Genomic DNA, 18,003 nt, shown 5'->3' with positions numbered 1-18,003 from the left:
TCTTTAAGCAAAAAGAAGGTAGGTTTCGATTAGACATTATGAAGCAATGTTTTCTCTCAGTCAGTGGAGAACTCTGTGGAGAACTGGTTTAACTCCACAGAGGCACTGCCATGGGTTGTCCAGAGAAGATATGGGTGCCCATTCCCTGGAGGTGTTCAAGGTCTAGTTGGATGGGGCCCTGGGCGGCCTGATTTGTGGGTGGCAGACCTGCCCATGGCAGTGGCCTTGGAACTGGGTAGGCTTTGTCGTCCCTACCAACTGAAGCCATTCAGTCATTCTATGAATGCTTGCATTTGTATTGGGCTTGATATACTGAACACGCCTTCAGCTTTGTTCACTTGAGTCAACTGTTACTAGCAGCCAGCAGCCAGCATCAGCAACCTGGCTCTGTGTTATTTGTGAGAAAAGTGCAGACTTGATCAATTCAGAAACTTTGCGGTCAGAATATTAAATTGGACTCCGCAGAGTAAAGGGAAATGCTCGCTAAGGGTACCATCTAGTGGTAGTAACTAGAGGCAAGGACTTTCAGAGGCAGCAGGTTTAGAGACTGTAAAGCAAATGCCAATCCTATCGAGAAGCTGTTCATAACCTCTTTCCTTTTCAAACAGATGATGCCACTGAGTAGGACTGGCATCAGATCTCATCCAGCCCGTCATATCCTAGCTGTGTGGGGTGAGGCCACACAAAGGAAATCCTTGATTTTCCACTTTGGCCAAAACTACCCCAGGCAGCGCTATAGGTCTGGAGCAGAGTGGGTGTAGAGGAAACAGACCTGGGGGTATTGGTCCGTGCTGGGCTGAACGTGAGCCAGCAGTGTGCCCAGGTGGCCGTGAAAGCCAATGGCGTCCTGGCTTGTATCAGAAATAGCCAGAAATTGCCAGCAGGAGCAGGGAAGTGACCATCCCTCTGTTCTGAGCCCTGCTGAGGCTGCAGCTGGAGTACTGTGCTCGCTTTTGGGCCCCTCACTGCAAGAAAGGCATGGAGGCCCTGGAGCGTGTTCAGAGAAGGGCAGCGAAGCTGGTGAGGGGTCTGGAGCACAAAACTTACGAGGAGCAGCTCAGGAAGCTGGCAATATCTGCATGCCAGAGTTTGTTTCAAGAGCCTTACAGAGAAGATGCATCAGTTACAAGATGGACGGAAGCCTGTTCTGAGATTGGCTTTCCTGAACATGGAAGTGAATATATGCTGTTTCCTACGTCCTTAGCATGTAGAAATAAAGTGTGCACAAGGGCCAGCTACATGTAAAAACCCTGTGTGCTTTTGGTCTGGATTAATGGGCACCTAGTACCTGAGGCTGTGAGTGGATGCCTAGAGAGATTCTCAGAGGCTGAAAGGGAAGATGTCATGAAGTGAGGGGCCACAGCCAAAAAGATTTTCACCAGAGAGGTCAGAACATGGAGAAAGGAGAAAAGCACAAATGGAGTGGACAGGACAGGAGAAGACCTCCATCAGAGGGACCCAGCAAGGGTGAGAACAGGGAGTAGATGGAAACAGAATGCAAATCATTGTTTGGCAATTGGAGGTGAATGGAGTATGAACAAAGCTGCCTTTCTCTTTTACCTCAGCTTTAGCAAGACTCTTGATGCTGCCTTCCCCAATATTCTTGGATCATTTTGGATGTTGCAGTTTGTATGGATGGAGAACGGGATGTAGGCCCATCTTCCTGGAAATCCAACATTGTTCACAAGCCATGAGAATGCCGGTAAGCTAGTTCCACTTTCCTTGCAAATTTCTAATGCCTGAAACCTTGAAAACTTTTCAGGAATTTATCTTGGTCTTCACAAAGACCCTTAAATGCAATCCTTTTGTCATGTATCTCAGCTTCAGATTCATTCTGAAATGAGATCTGAGAAATCTGAAAATGAGTTCTGAAACGTGATCTGAGACAGGCAGCACAGCCTTACCAAGGGCATACTGTGCCTGACTAAAATGGTGGCTGTCTACGACAGATTGGCAGCAGGTGGGCAAAAGAAGAGCAACTGATGCCACCTATCGGGACTTGTGCAAGACCTCTGGGACGTGGGACTCACATCACATCCTCATCTCTAAATTGGAGAGAGAGGGGTTTGAAGGCTTTGCTGTTTGGTGGTCAAAGATTCAGCTGGAAGGTTGAAGCCAGAGGGTTGTTGCCAATGGCTCTATGTCCAGGTGGAGGCCAGTCATGAGTGGTATCCCCAGGGTTCTGTCTCGGAACTGGTGCTCTTCAGCATCTTTATCAGTGACACAGGCAGTGGGATAAGTGCACCCTCAGCAACTTTGATGGTGACACCAAGCTGAGTGGTGCAGTTGATGCAATAGAAGGAAGAGATGTCATGCAGAGAGACCCGCACGGGCTTGAGAGGTGCGCCTGTCCTTCATGGGCAAATAATTCTTACCCAGAACTATTCTGCATCTCAGAACCCTGTTAGGCAGCGAACAGACTTGTATTTACCAGTCTTCCAAAGAAATTGTATGCAACGTGAATAAAATTAAGTGGCCTTGGACCGATCACTTCTTAGACTTTGACAGCTGAAGCTAGCACAGAAGCAAAGCAGGAACACACTGGGTGTTTCTCCCACCTTTGTGTACTGTGCAGTTGTTAGCAAGCAGATGAGGGAGGGATGTCTGTTGTTGATAAAGAATGTTTTTCCTGATGCAGGATCGATATGGCCTCATTTTGGTCAATTCTGGAGCCTGGGCTTCGGAACAAGTGGAATGCAAAACATGGCGCAGTGAGGTACAGTGGTAATGATTGTATAAAAGCGTGATTATTTCTCTAGAGTCAACTCCAGAAGGACTCTTTGTGGGTACATGACACAAAACAATAAAAATGAAGCAGCTGCAATGGGAACAGAGAGGAAAGGGGAGCAGTGGTGCAAGGGTGCTGGGATGACAGCAGCTCTTGCTTCCTAACAGCAGTTGGGGTCCTGGTGCTGCTTCCTGCTGTGGGGCACCTCCCTGCTCCAGCGAGGGTAGGGGCTGCCTGGGGGCACAGCATCCTGGGGGCAAGTGCATCTTGCCTGCCGTCCCCCACTGGCAATGATGATGCAATGATGCAGCTGGGTGCTGCTGGAGGTTGTGAGCAAGGAATGGCAGAAGCTGCACAACAGTGTGATGTTCTCAGTCCCGCTAAACGCAGTGTCAGTGGGACACAGCATGTAGTGAAACCCCCCAGTGCCCCCAACCCAGTTCTCTGTCCCCCAGGGCCCCGCTCAGCTTTTGAGCCCCTGTTTTTCCCCCAGCTCTTGGCTGAGGCTGAGGTTTCCCTGGGTGGTGCTGCTTGGATGGGGGCTGCACACTGGCAGTGCATGAAATCTCTTGCAGGTGGGGGGAGACCAGAAGCTCCATACCCCTCCAGCCTGCTTTCCAGGATACAAAGAAGAGCGGAACATCTCAGGTGAGCCAGATTTTTTATTTTCCAGGTGCTCCTGCAGATATGCTAGCTGCTTTGTGCACAGCTTGTCTTCTTACACGTTCTTCAAAAGGATAAGAAGTAGGGAGGATGATGAAAAAGCAGACCATTATGCAGAGCTACCTGTGGAGGGAAAAAAAAAGGATGCGGGGAGAAGGGAGCCCTCCACCTGAGGAGGGGACCCCGTGCGTGGAGGAGAGATGAGGCTTAGCGCTCGAGGTTTCAAGGGTTCCCCTTGCATACGGGTGGAGCTGGGGTGCCTGGTGTCAACGGTTGACAGGCTGGTTTGGCCCAGTTCCGTGTCCAATGTCATGGTTTTATGATTTTTGGCTATCAGTATTCCACACCATAACATCATGTAATGCGCTGGGGGTTTTGACTTCTGATGCTCAAGTTCTGAATGTTTGTCAGACGGAGAAGAACTCTTTTGCACTAGAAAGACTTGTGAAAAAATGCTTCTTTGCACCTTTTAGTGAAGTTCTAAGTGAAAGAGCAACATGATACGCTTAATGGACTCAAACAAGTGATGCCGTTACAGAGGACGTTTTGGAGTGACACTGTGCACAGGTATTCTGGCTCTGGCCATTGAGTACTAATACGGTTTCATGGATGTAGATTTCCTATCAGTGTATCACCACAGAAAACTTGCTTTGACGTGGCACTATGAAAGCCAGTAACGCTTAGTTTTTCTAAGCTTAGGCTTTAAGAAAACCAGGAATACTGGAAGACTTGCTGGAGAAGACAAGCATTTGCAACACTGTGATCAGAGCAATCACCACAGTGGTTATGGGGCCATTCATTGACAGCTGAGGCAGAACTGAACCCCATCTCTCTCACAGTGTATACCTTTGTCCTTGACTGGTTCGGTATATTTGGGGAGAACCCAAGAAAGGTATGGTACCTTCTGTACGTCACATCTCACTGTGGTTGTTCTGCACTTCAGGTGTACTTCCACAATCCGCACAAGGACCCCTCCTATCCCTGTCCACCTCCACTCTTTCTCCCCTTCTCCCTCTCCTTCTCTATCTCCGTCTCCTTCTCTCTCCCTTCCTCCTCCACTCTGTCTCTGCCTCGCTCTCCTTCTCCCTCTCCCTATTCTGTCTCACCCTTCCTCCCTCACTCTCCTTGTCCCTCCCTCTCATTCCCTCTATCTCTGTCCCTCTCCCCCCCACACCTCCTTTCTATTCCTCTCTCCCTGCTTTTTCCTCTCTCTGTCTCTCTTCCTGTCCTTCTCCCCTTCTCCCCCTCCCTCCCTATCTCCCTCTCCCTTCTTCTCTTTCTCTGGAAGTCATGCTTAGCCTCCTGTACAGGAACCATCCGCATAGGGAAGGCAAAGCAGCAGGAAGGCCTTGGAGGCTCAGCTGCTGGCAAAATGGCAGAAGGCAGTCAGGGGTCCTAAGCAAGTCTTCTACAGGATCTTCCCCACTGTGACACTACCAGGTGTCACTGTTTAACAAACCAGTCCACTGGCAGGGTGCCTTCTGCCCCTGTGTGACAGGCAGTTGTGGTCCCTTGGCCTTGCTCTCCCCATGTTGTTGCCTAACACCTGCAAGGCATGCTCCAGCACAATATGGTAGTGCAAGGACTTTTATTCAACTGTTATAGACCACAGTGGATAATTTGGCGAATGAGACAGCCCTTGCCATGCCCATATAGGACAGGAGTTTCTGCTTTCACTTGACAGTGACAGCAGCAGTGGCGCGAGCAGGTGCAGCCTGTCGCCTGTGGCTTCTCTTCCTCCTCTTAGTCTGCTTCCTTTTGGAGGGTGAGGCCATCCGCTGGCTTTGTGGGATAGCCCTGCCACGGCGCTTGGGCCCACTTCCCAGAAGGTGCTTGAGTACAGAGCTGCTCTTCACAGCCATCTGCAAGTGGCATGGAGAGATGCACTGTTGGTTGCTCTTCTTAGAAATCCTCCCAGCCACGTCCATGGTTTTGTGCGTCACCCACTGTAGCACAGCAGCCAGGTAGACAGGAGCGCTGGCTCCAAAGCGTTCAGCAAACTGACCTCTGCGTAGCTGCCTGTCTGTGAGGCTCACAGGGAAGAGCAGCCCAGCCCGGGAGGAGCGGGAGGAGCGACTCTTTTTGGCCTTTGCTTCCCGGCTGGTGGAAGGCTCCCCAGAGCACGTCGCCTCAGGCTCCCTCTTTTGCTCGGGCACAGTGCAGACCCCCTCTGCTTCGGGTGTGCTGCTTCCTCCCATAGGTCTCTCCATGCTGCACAACCCGATCTTCCCGTGCCTCTGTCTGCCTTTCCTGCCTCCTCTTGAAGTATTTGCTGGCCCTTGCTGATGTTTTCTGTCTGTTGTGTCCCTACCAGCCCAGTATAGAGGTGTTTGTGGCAGGGTGGCCCCAAGTGCTCTGGCAAGGATCTCCCCAAGCTGGCTGAGTTTCCCTCAGGAAGGGCTTCAGCTCAGGTCTTCTCCACTGCACGGTGAGACCCTTCACTCACCAGCCCAGTGGGAACCAGAGCACCTCTTGTGTGCTGGGACCTCCTCTGTGATCGCACCTCCCTGCTTGTGACATCATCCCCGTTGGCCCTGCCACTTGGAATGAGCTCAGGGATGGCCTCTGCACCCACCTTCTACCATTTTCCCATGTCAGTGCCTTTCCCAGTGTATAACTGTACAATGCCAAGCGACAACGCTAATAGTTAAAGCGAATTCTGAACTCTCCTCTACCCTTAATTTTTTTTTCCTAATTATCCACTGCCAGCATTCTGGGGGGCAAAGAAGAGTGGAACATCTCAGGTGAGCCAAATTTTTTATTTTCCAGGTGTTCCTGCAGACGTGCCAGCTGCGTTCTGTTCGACTTGTCTTCTTAATCATCGTTCAACAGGAGAAGAAGTAGTGAGGATAATGAAAACGGCAGACCACAATGCACAGCCTCCTGTGGACGAAAAAAAAAAGGATGCCGGGAGAAGGGAGTCCTTTTCCCAGTGGAGGTGAGATGGGGCTTAGCCCTTGAGTTTTCCAGGGTTCCCCTTGCCAGCAAGTGAATGTGATTCTGAGATTCAGTGATTCAGTGATTCTGTGATTCTGTGATTCTGTGAAACTGGGATGCCCTCCGGCTGGGGAGGGGACCCCGTGCGTGCAGGTGGGATGGGGCTTAGCCCTCGAGTTTTCGAGGGATCCCCTTGCGTGTGGGCGCGGCTGGGGTCCCTCCGCCTGGTGTCAACGGTTTACCGCCTCTTTGGCCCGGTTCCGTGACCCATGTCATTGTTTTATGACTTTTGGCTATCAGTATTACACACGGTAACATCGTGTAATGCACTGGGGGTTTTATTTGTAATGCTCAGTTCCAAATATTTGTCCGACAGAGGAGAACTACGTTTCCCCAGGTGGCTATGCGGTCAGCAAGGAGATATAACTGTATGCAAGGTCACCTCATCCTTCTTCTTTCTATGCTCTTCTTCACCTGCATCAACTCCAAAGCAACTGAAAACAGCAGCAACAATCCGACGTCGAGCAATGTCGTTTAGCAATCAGCAAAATACAATGAGTGAGATAGAGAGTTTGTCAGGTAGGTAGGTCTTGTCACAACGCTGAGGTGAAAGGTCCAGTCCAGTTGAGCAGATGGATAACAGCAGACGGCAAATTGCAAATGGAGAAGTGCAGATGGAATAGAGCAGGCAAAGAAGAAGGATCAGGTGACCTTGCACACAGTTATATCTCCTCGCTGACCGCAAAGCCTCCTTGGGAAATGTAGTTCTTCTCCGTCAGACAAATATTCAGAACTGAGCATTAAAAGTCAAACCCCCAGTGCATTACACGATGTTATGGTGTGGAATACTGATAGCCAAAAGTCATAAAACTGTGACACCTGGGGAGGGGACCCCGTGCGTGGGGAACAGCCCCTGGTGAAGGGGTCTCTCCCCTGAGTGCGTGTCTGTGGTACCTGGTGCTTGTCACATTTTCAGGCGCTCTGGCTGCTCCAGAGCTGAGGTGGTCTTGCTGCTCTTTGGCCTGTGTCTCTGCTAGCGTCTTCATGCCCGCCTGCTGGCTGCGGCCATGTACACCTATCCGAGGCTGAGCTTCTCCCTGCCGTTGTGCTTTGCCTTCAAGATCTCTTGTTTCACAAGCTCTCTCTGTTCAACTCTGTTATATCTAGGTGGGAAGAATCACAGAATCACAGAATCACAGAATTGTAGGGGTTGGAAGGGACCTCCAGAGATCATCAAGTCCAACCCCCCTGCCAAAGCAGGTTCCCTACACCAGGTCGCACAGGTAGGCATCCAGGCAGGTCTTGAACATCTCCAGAGAAGGAGACTCCACCACCTCCCTGGGCAGCCTGTTCCAGTGCTCCGTCACCTCACTGTAAAGAAGTTCTTGCGCACATTTGTGCAGAACTTCCTATGCTGCAGTTTCCAGCCGTTTCCCCTCGTCCTGTCTCCACTCACCACTGAAAACAGTCTGGCCTCGCCATTCTGCCCCCCAAAGAAATATAATCACAAGTTATTTTCTTGCAACTTCTGTGGTTCTGCATCTTTCTTTCAGCCCACTCCCTCCCATGTTTATTTTCTGTGAGCTGTCGGTTACAATCTTGCCCGTACTGACAAAATTACGGGTTTACCACACTTACTTTTTCAGGAGGCTGTACGTTTGCAGAAGCTGGCACAGCTTTCCATGAAAAAGAGCGCAGGAGGAGGACACGGGACGGAGATTAGGCTCGGCCTCCTCGCGCCGTGCCCCAGCGCCGCGTCTTCTGTCGCTCAACGGCCGAAGCAGGCGGGCAGCGAAGAAAGCTGCCGGTCGCCTTAATGCCGGAGGCAGTGCCGGCACTCGGGAGGACGGCAGAGCCCGGCGCTGCTCGGCTCGAAGCGCTCCCCGCCCGCCCGGCCCGTTTCCCCACCTGGCAGCGCGGCGTCGGCTCGGCTCCGGGTGCGGCAGGCAGCCGTGCTTAGCGGCGTCAAGGCAGCAAGCAAGCCGCTAGCAACGGCACGCGTCCCAACGGTGCTCTAGAGAGCACTAGAGCTGTCAGGATCCTTGTATTTCTCAGGTCCCTGAACTCTGCATCCCTAAACCTCTGCGTGGAGACTGGGGGAGTAAATCCCCTCCTTCCCCTTCCTGCCCACCGTAAGAGCAGTGCAAGTGATGCAGTGTATACTTGCCTTTGTACTGGGCTTGATATACTGAACACACCTTCAGCTTTGTTCACTTGAGTCTACTACTAGCAGTCACTAGCAGCCAGCGCCAGCATCCTGGCCCTGTACTGTTTGTGAGAAAAGTGCAGATTTGATCAATTCAGAAACTTTGCAGTTGAGTATTAAACTGGACTTCGCAGAAGAAGGGGAAATGCTCGCTAAGGGTACCACCTAGTGGTAGTAAGAGGCAAAGACTTACAGAGGCAGCGGATTTCGATTCTGTAAAGCAAATGCCAACCCTATCGAGAAGCTGCTCATCACCTCGCTCCTGTTCAAACAGATGATGCCACTGAGCAGGACTAGGATGAGATCAACGGCACGCGTTCTAACGGGCTGCCACCCGCACAGCGCCCGCCCCAGCCGCGCGCCGCCCCGGCAACGGCTTCCTGCCCTCCTCCTCGCGCCTCCTCCTCTGCCTCCCCCTCGCTCGGCGGCGGCCGCGGCCGGGGCTGCCCGAGGGAGCGGGGAGGTGCGGGGCGGCGGCAGTCGGTACCTCCTGGGGCTCCGTCCGCAGCGCCGATCCGTGCTGCGCCTTTCAAAGCGGCGTCCGGGGCCCCGGCCTGCGGGCACGGCACCGCGATCCCCGGCCCGCGGGCTTCGTAGCGGTCCCGAGCTGAGTGCTGGCCGGGCTGGAGTGGGATGGCATCCGTGGGCAAGGACAGCACAGCCTGGCGTGGCTGCTCCGTGTGTATTCTCACACAAATAAAGGGATTTCTTGATACCTCTGGAAATGTTCATGGCAGCTTGATGAAATACAGAGGCTGTTTCCGTCAAAGATGGTGGTTGCTTTCCATCCTTTCAGGCTACCTCTAGGGAAGACCATGAATCAAGGCCTCTGATATACACGATAGTCTCTTGAGCAACAGACAGTTCTTAACTTAATGTTTGGATGGCAATATCCTCAACTTACATTGGGTTTTATTTCCTAGATTTCCTTAGCATACTGATAAACAGAAACCTACCTCTACAAGTAATAGTCAATATTCCTAAGATTTTACTATCCAAGCAGCTCAGGTGAAAGACTAAATTTGGCAGGAGTTTTCTTATGCAACAACAGAACTTGAAAAAACGTTCTTGATTTTCCACAAAGATCTTCTGCCTATTAAGGATATCACTAGTGTATAACTGTTGGGAAGATAGAAGTCTGAAACTTTGCTTTTGCCTCAGCTCACATAGAACTGAGTCCACTTATTTGTCAAAAAGTAGGTTCAGAGTAAGTAAAAAGCACTACAGGGAGACAGCAGCAGTGCTGCTTCTCTGAAAAGAAAGCTGGAACCTGAACACTTGCTCCGCGAAAACAAAATCCCATCCAATCTGGGGCATAAGAGTTAAGACTTCCTCTTCTACTAATCATTCTGGAAAACAAACAAACAAACAATCAAACAAGAACCATAACTCTGTTGACACCCTCAGTTATGGTTTTGAGGAAAAACTTTGCCACACGCGAACATCTGATACCTCTAGATGCCCTAACAAGCAGAAGGTGGCAGCAGGTGCTCACTGAGAGCACCACCCATGGACAGCTCATTTCCTTTATGAGATTCCCAGTGGCTGATGTCTATTCTACAGGCAGTTATAAGTAGGATACATGGAAGAAGAAAATGCTTATTTTAAAAATTCATTTCCTTCTCTCTCACATAAATACATCAGGTCAGGGAACGCCAACACTCTGGCCTCAAAGCTAGTGACTTCACTCAAACTTCTAACCAATTTGCTTTGTCTTTCACTTTATCTTTCTATCTATCTGTGGTTTTTTTTTTTTTTTGTTTTTTGTTTTTTGTTTTTTAGCATTTTCCCCACACTAAAACCACAGAGAGATCTCTTACAACGTTAAGGTCAAGTGCTCTTAGTGTTCCTCCCAGGAGCAGATGGATATGATGACACTTTCGAGATGTCAGAATTTCAGCCCCCTTTCATGGAGGAGACAGCACTGTGAAGGTACACAGATTGTGTTCCAAGATTTTCTTGCCTTTCTGCCTTGCTCTTTCTATGGTCAGATGCATAAAATGTCTCTTAAAGTATGGCTAGGTGAATTATATTCTAGATCCATTTTAAGCGTAAACAACCACATAAAGCTGAAAATGGATTGACCAAGAGTTGAAAGGCTGGAGAGCAGCCCTATGGAACAGGATCTGGGGATTCTGGTTGACAGGAAGTTGAATCTGAATCAGCAGTGTGCCCTGACAACCAAAAAGGCCAATTCTGCCCTGGGGTGAATCAAACCCAGCAGCACAGTCAGATGGACGAGGGAAGGGATTACCCTGCTCTGTGCTGGTGCAGCTTCACCTCAAGCCACTGTGCTCAAATTTGGGTGCCACAGTATCAGAAGGACATAATACTATTAGAGGGTGCCCAGAGGAAGCCTGTGAAGATGAGCAAGATGAGATGTACAGAGACCAAGATGTATGAAGACTGGCTGAGGCCATTGGTTTGTTCAGCCTAGAGAAGAGGAGACTGAAAGCAAGCATCATGGTGGCCTACAGCTTCCTTGCAAGGGGAATGGAGGGGCATGCAGGCAGGCTTTTCTGTCAGGCAATGAATTACAGAATCACAGAATGGCCAGGGTTGGAAGGGACCTCAGCATCTCTCTTGTGCAGCAATACTGTTCCTTTCCAGATTACCGGGACACACATACCTTGGCACTTGTAGGTATGAGAGAAAAATGAGTTTTGCTTAAGACAGAAGTCTTCTTCCACTTCCAGAAGGATTCACATTCAGCTTTCCTATAACAAATATAGCAGAAATCATATTATTTTTAATATATCTGGGGAGCAAAGCATAAAATTTTAGAGTACAGCTTCTAGTCAGTAAATTTATCTTGTTTTCTTTGATTTTTCAATTTCATTCTACACCTCTGCAGTTGCTTTCATTTTAAAAAGCTACTCCTCCATGTGTACATTTATAAATTAAGACTGATTCTTTTCTGGAAGAAAACTAAGAATAATCTAGTGCGTCCATCTTTACTACTTTCATTTTACCTATGTTTCCCATCAGTTCCCCCTGCTGCAGCACCCAAGATTCCACACACCAGAAAAGCTCAGAAAATGATGTCAAGGTGAGCCGAATAAATAAATAACAGGAAGCATCTCCTAAAAGCACGCGTTAATACAAGGTTAAAAAGCGTCATCCTTTGATCTCTACTAGTTTTGATTTAGTTTTAGATTCCAGCTAATTCCAGGTGGTGTAAAGCACGCAGATGTATGAACATTCCTACTTGAATCCTGAAAAAATATGCCCTTTTTTTCATCTGAAAGTGAAACGAGCAGAATTAAAGTCCCAAATAAGCCACTGAGATTCAGGCACAATGTAAATTTGTCACATATCCAAGTTCTTGTTATACTACAAGATGCCCATTCACTTTGTCTCCAGCAGTCAAGGGTCCCAGTACCTCTACTTCATCCAGCTCAGCTGAGACTGCAAACCCAGACTACTTCATTAGCAGTTCTCAGTGTCTGACTGCCAAGGGAGACCTGGAGGAGTCCTTGGCAGTACAAGACTAGCTCTGCCCCAGCTTGTCCTGCAAATAGCTGCTTTAGATGGGAGTGGTACACATGCATGTCCCCTGCCAAGATTTTTTCACAAGTGCATTCAGAAAGCTGGAGACCAAGGGCAGCAGTTTCTGGAATGATGGAATGTCTGAGGTGCCCACCTCCCTTTTCAAATGAACCCATGCCACTTAAAAATTTTCTCTCTAAGAGTCTGCTAGAATCTCAAAAGTGAAGCAGTTGCTAGATAAATGCCACACATGCCTACTTATGTCTTTGGATGAACGGTCTCTTATTCAAATAGGAAGAATATTTGGAGAATGGGAAAGTTGGGAAATTGTATTTGCTTTGTCTTAGAGCCGATGAGGAAGAGAGAAGGCCAATAAAGGTAGAGCAAAATCAATACCTATGAATATTTCCACCCAGTTAGAATCAATGTCAGCAATCGCAGTTAGACTGATCTCTGAACATACCTGGCGCACATTATTCCAGTGAGTCTTGTTATCATTCTTATGGTGGCTTGGCCCTGGCACAAAAATAGGCAGACTTTATACATTAACATAACCTTCTCATCCTGAAAGGTGAGCAAGGAAAAAGGATGTTTCTTGGCTGATGTTTCAAACTGTAACAGGCAGTCCCTCCCTCACCTCAACTTCAGCATGTCCTTCCTCCTCCTGTTAGGTTTTGTCATTTTTTTCAGAAACTGATGTCAATATATGCTGTTGGTCAAGATAATAACTAAAATTTCTTACACTGAAATTTCATACAAAACACTGTCTTTTAATTAACCCCATGCGGTGCAGACTAGCTCCATGGATACAGAAAGGTTAGTCACCTCTGTTACCGCTCTCCCAGTTTGATGCAGAAGTGTATAATTTGACTTGGAACAGGCTTTTTTTAGAGCAATGTTTGAATGTTCAAAAAGCTAAGATGTGCAGGATGTTGCTTGTGAGATCAACCAGTCTTACAGACATACCAGTCTGCTTCTAATGCTCTAATTCCTGTGTGAATGAGTCTTACTCAGGATTGCCTTCTGAAAAGCAGCCTATGCTGTTCAGGATTGAGAAAATAAAAAGCCGTCTGAAATGCAAATATTTCACAATTGTTAGCTCCCAACTTCAAATCCTGTTGTGGTTCATTTCCACCACTCAGAGAGGAGGCGAGATCTCTACAATCAAAAGCTACCAGCTCAGAATGTATCATATATTTGAGTGTGGTATGCTCACGCTGCAGTTCCTTTTCAGGATTATTTGAAACCAAAGACTATTTTAATGTCCCCCAACAGTAAAATCCCAGTTCCACTCTATTAGGAGTATTTGTAGGTAGCAGTGTCTTTGAAACCTGCCTTGTCGGGAGTACAGAAGCAGCTCGTTGATGGCTGGAACAGAGCAAAAGGATGTGGTGTTTGTTTTGTTCAGTGCTCATGTGGAAAAACAGGTCTGTCTCACCTAATATTTGTCCCTCTTGGGTAAGGTAGAACAAAGCCTTTCTTGTCCACTTTGAGATCAGAATAACAGAAATCTATCTTCATGGGAGAGAAAAACCTTCTCATAATTAGGGAAGCTTCCAACATGACCACTTGTTACCTGAGGACAAACATAACCCCTATCTACTGCTGGCGTCATTTCTGCAGGTGCTATCAAATCATTGTGAAACTTAGCAAATAACATCACTGCAAGAATATTCTTCTTTCGCTCAGTTCAACCTCGGGCAAATACTTCTCTGTTGTACAAAGAGATAGCATGAGGAAAAAAGATATGGTCACTGTCTGAGCAGCGCCAAACTGTGTGTAATTCAGTAACCAAGTAAGTGTAATTCAGGTGTCAGTCAGAACCCTCCCAAAGATCAAGCAGCAGAACAGTGGAACAACCTCCCTTTGCTGGATGATGATACTTTACAATCATGACAAAGAAAACTCAGGTGAGCAGTTTTGTCACAGGAATATCGTTTCAAAGCAATCATGTATGCCAAATGCAGGAAAAACGAAAGGCAAAGGCAGGCCCCGGAGACTGCAACATACGAAACAGCTTTACTTTCACAGAATCACACAGAATCACAGAATCACCCGGGTTGGAAGGGACCTCAAGGATCATGTAGTTCCAACCCCCCTGCCTAGCAGGGCCACCAAACACACACATTCAGATCAGGTTGCCCAGGACCCTGTCCAACTTGGCCTTAAACACATCCAAGGACGGGGCATCCACAACCTCCCTGGGCAGCCCGTTCCAGGGCCTAACCACTCTCCTTGTATAGAACTTCCCCCTAACATCCAACCTAAATCTTCCCTCCTTCAACTTGGATCCATTTCCCCTAGTCCTGCTGTTGTCAGCCCTTTTGAAGAGTTTACTCCCCTCGTGGGTGTAGGTTCCCTTCAGGTATTGATAGGCTGCAATGAGGTCACCCCGCAGCCTTCTCTTCTCCAGGCTGAACAAGCCCAACTCCCTCAGCCTGTCCTCATAGGGGAGGTGCTCCAGCTAGACAGCATTTCTTTTGTTTATTTATAAAACACTGTCATTTTTAGATAACTGGCTATTTTAATAAAAATTTAGAACAGGAGAGAATTGAAAACCCAGCTTTGGATAGATGATCCAGGAGTTTGAGAAGTATGCCCCTTTCCACCCATTTTGTAGTGCTGAGCATGCTGGAATTACCTTGATCCTCTTGCACTTCTTCTCTAGCTCATTGAGACTGCAATTTCAATCAATGCCACATGTCAGCTAATTGTCAACTAGTGCTACTTGTTGAAAACAGCTATAGTGACTTGGACACACACTCTCACAGTTGGTGTCTAAAGATCAGAGCTCAACTGACTGAGTTCTTGCTCTTTAGCAGGGTGAGGAGATTGAACTCTCAATCACAACTCAGTATCATTAAATCCCCTGGAAGTCGTATTTATAGCATCTTTTTGCTGCATATTAAACATATCAATGAAGGAGATATTACTCAAAATGTACTTTGAATCAGACAAAAGGTGGCATATCAGAATCAGGCTGTCGTAAACAAAGAAGTCGAAGAAAAGTTTTAAAGACTGCAGAGAGCTGCCAAGTTGGAAACCTAGCCCCATGCTGCAAATCTCCTTGTCTCTCTCCAGTCATCTTGCAAGTCCCAGGGTGCTGGATCTCTACCACAAGAGCTGCCTGCTACTTCTGACCAAGCGTTGGGCTTTGGTAAGGGTGCAGCTCAGGAACAAGCCAGCTCCAGAAGGCCCCATGCCATCGGTTGTGCCAAGGGCCAGGACATGCAGAGTGCACACCACGCTCAGACAGTGTTTCCCTCACCCCATCCCAACCATATTGCTCACTGCCAGCCCAGGGCTGGTAGCTTTCCCTCCGTAGCAGTCTTGGCAGCCCAGCCCAGGGTCACCAGGGGGCCTGGCCTGGAGAGGAACTTATTGGGCTGTTCCACTGGGATTTGCCCTCTCAGCTCTCCTCAGCAACCAAGGACCAGTTAGGAAAGGACAGTGCTGCAAGGCCAGGGGTTCAATCAACAGTTCAATCAACAGCTCCCTTCAGCAGCAGATGAGTTACAGAGACTTTGACTCCATGCACTGCTGCTACGGCAAAGCATGAGCTTCTCCCTTCTTCTGGTTGAAAAGCTTTGCCCACTGCTTCTACATCAACGCAATGCAGGGAGGTTTCTGGTGTCATGGCCTTGCTGAGCAAGTCTTCAAGCAGCTCCTGGAGTCCCTGAGACATAGGTTGTCAACTGCCCAGCTCCAGCCTGCTGACAGCAGGTATGCCCACAGTCACATCCACCAACTTTCTGCCTATTCATCTCCTCCCTTTTGTCAGTATATTTTCTCGTCTACCTCCTCTTAAGCATTTGTCTTCAGCATTTGCAAGTATTTGTTTTTGACACAGCGTTTGTTGCTGGAGCATATATTCTGTGACAGCTTTCCATTTAGTTTCCCTTTGCTTCCTCTTTACTTGTCCACGCATCTCATGACACGCCTGTGGCCTGCCACTCCCAGTTCCTGGCAGTTGCAGGATGTCATCCAGAGAGCTGTGCATTATAGCTTCTTCATTACTGAGTAGTCATCCCCAGATTATGAAAACTGTAATCATTTTCTGAAATTAGGCTATCCCTGCACATTCTATAGGGGTGGTTTGGCACTGCTATCCAAAAGAGGGGAATACCTACTGTTGCAGCACCATCTGTGTACTAGCTCTGCCTTAGACTGTGGTAGGAGGGCCTCATTCCTCTCTGTCCAGGACAGTCCTGAGTTATGCAGCAGGACTAATTCTCATGTTCCCTTGAGGACTGCAATTTTTGTTTCCTCCTATGCAGCCTGAAAGAACAAAAGCCAGATGGATAACCCAACAAAAGTGCAATCCAGGATTATAATGGTTATGCTGAAGATGGCATTCATGGTAGCTTGGGAAATCACACAGTGCCCAGTGTCGTTGGGGTGGTAAGGACTTATTCCTTCAGTTGTAGAATGTGCTTTTACTATCTGACTCTTGTCATAGGGAGGAGACTCTTGTCATTGAGGAGGGCGACTAAGATGATCAGGGGGCTGGAGCACCTCCCCTATGAGGACAGGCTGAGGGAGTTGGGCTTGTTCAGCCTGGAGAAGAGAAGGCTGCGGGGTGACCTCATTGCAGCCTATCAATATCTGAAGGGAACCTACACCCAGGAGGGGAGTAAACTCTTCAAAAGGGCTGACAACAGCAGGACTAGGGGAAATGGATCCAAGTTGAAGGAGGGAAGATTTAGGTTGGATGTTAGGGGGAAGTTCTATACAAGGAGAGTGGTTAGGCCCTGGAACGGGCTGCCCAGGGAGGTTGTGGATGCCCCGTCCTTGGATGTGTTTAAGGCCAAGTTGGACGGGGTCCTGGGCAACCTGATCTGAATGTGTGTGTTTGGTGGCCCTGCTAGGCAGGGGGGTTGGAACTACATGATCCTTGAGGTCCCTTCCAACCCGGGTGATTCTGTGATTCTGTGATAGGGTCTCTGAATTCAGTACTTTTTTTCCACGGCAGCCATAGACTCCAAGAATACCGGAAGGTGATACTGTCTGTTATAAGATTCTTCAGATTTTCCTTCAGTTGTCAACGCCCCTAGGCAGCTGCCTTCAGCAGCCTACGAGTATTAATAAATTCTTTAGATTTATCCTTGGGAGTACAGAGACTGAAATGCTGGTGCTTCTGTTTTCCTTTCTTCTTAGTAAGGCATGAGTTTATATGGAAGTGGATTGCAAATCATGTAGCGTGCTATCTATTTTTTTTTTTTTTAATTTGGTCACAATCTTGCAATACTTTTTCTTTCGAGGTATTGTATTATACAGAAACCACACTCTGGAACATACTTTGTGCGGTGGTCAGTGTATCTGTATTTTGCAGGTAAAACCAAAAAGTGAACTCTCACCTTTTGCCTCAGTAGTCACAGAAGCACAGAGCTATGTAACTTGGATCAATTTCTATTTTTCCTGCTACTTTGGGTTAATTTTCCGGTCTTCACTGAATCCCATACAACTGCCATACACTTACCATTTCCTGAGACAGGTAATTCATGTCTTTGATATCTTCTTTTCTGAAATATCATCCCTAATCTATACACAGATCCTTCTGCTTGTGTTTGAATCTAAATGTACCTTATACTGGATACATTGTGCAAAATATTTCTTAAAGAGGTCAGAATATGACATCCCAGCAGAAGTGAAATTATTGCAGCATCTTGTTCCTGGGTACAACCAGAAGTGAAGTTTGTTATTTCCAGTACACATGCAAACAGACTCATGCACCACAATTGCACATATGCAAATGCATAGATGGCTGCTACACAGATCTACGCAGACGCACAGAATGCTCTCATGAACACAAACAGCAACAACAACCTCCCACCCACTTCTGTCTTTGTCTGAGTAGGTTGAAAGTTTGCTAGCAGAAAACACATATGCATCTGTGTACTCAGGGGGCACCTCCAGCAGCTTGACTCAGACAATCAGTCTGTCCAGCAGTTGCCCCTAGTCTCTTACTTTCTTGGTAGGT

At 48.0% G+C, this 18,003-nt stretch overlaps 1 protein-coding gene across 1 annotated transcript; it reads right to left on the bottom strand.

The window, feature by feature from the left end:
* Window positions 1-5,064: 5,064 nt before the first annotated feature.
* LOC122155601 (late histone H2A.2.2-like) lies at window positions 5,065-5,601 on the bottom strand. Its single transcript, XM_042809608.1, has one exon. It carries the CDS (start codon window positions 5,599-5,601, stop codon window positions 5,065-5,067), a length of 537 nt encoding a protein of 178 aa, XP_042665542.1.
* Window positions 5,602-18,003: the final 12,402 nt, after the last annotated feature.

The sequence above is a fragment of the Centrocercus urophasianus genome, unplaced genomic scaffold (assembly GCF_019232065.1).
Source record: "Centrocercus urophasianus isolate 14NV4802_14NV808 unplaced genomic scaffold, USGS_Curo_1.0 seq_12, whole genome shotgun sequence".
Lineage (NCBI taxonomy): Eukaryota > Metazoa > Chordata > Aves > Galliformes > Phasianidae > Centrocercus > Centrocercus urophasianus.
This window is presented reverse-complemented; position numbering and strand designations above follow the sequence as displayed.

Excerpts from the sequence above, each read along its gene's own strand:
- LOC122155601 (XM_042809608.1), bottom strand. The coding sequence starts at position 5,601 with ATGGAGAGACCTATGGGAGGAAGCAGCACACCCGAAGCAGAGGGGGTC.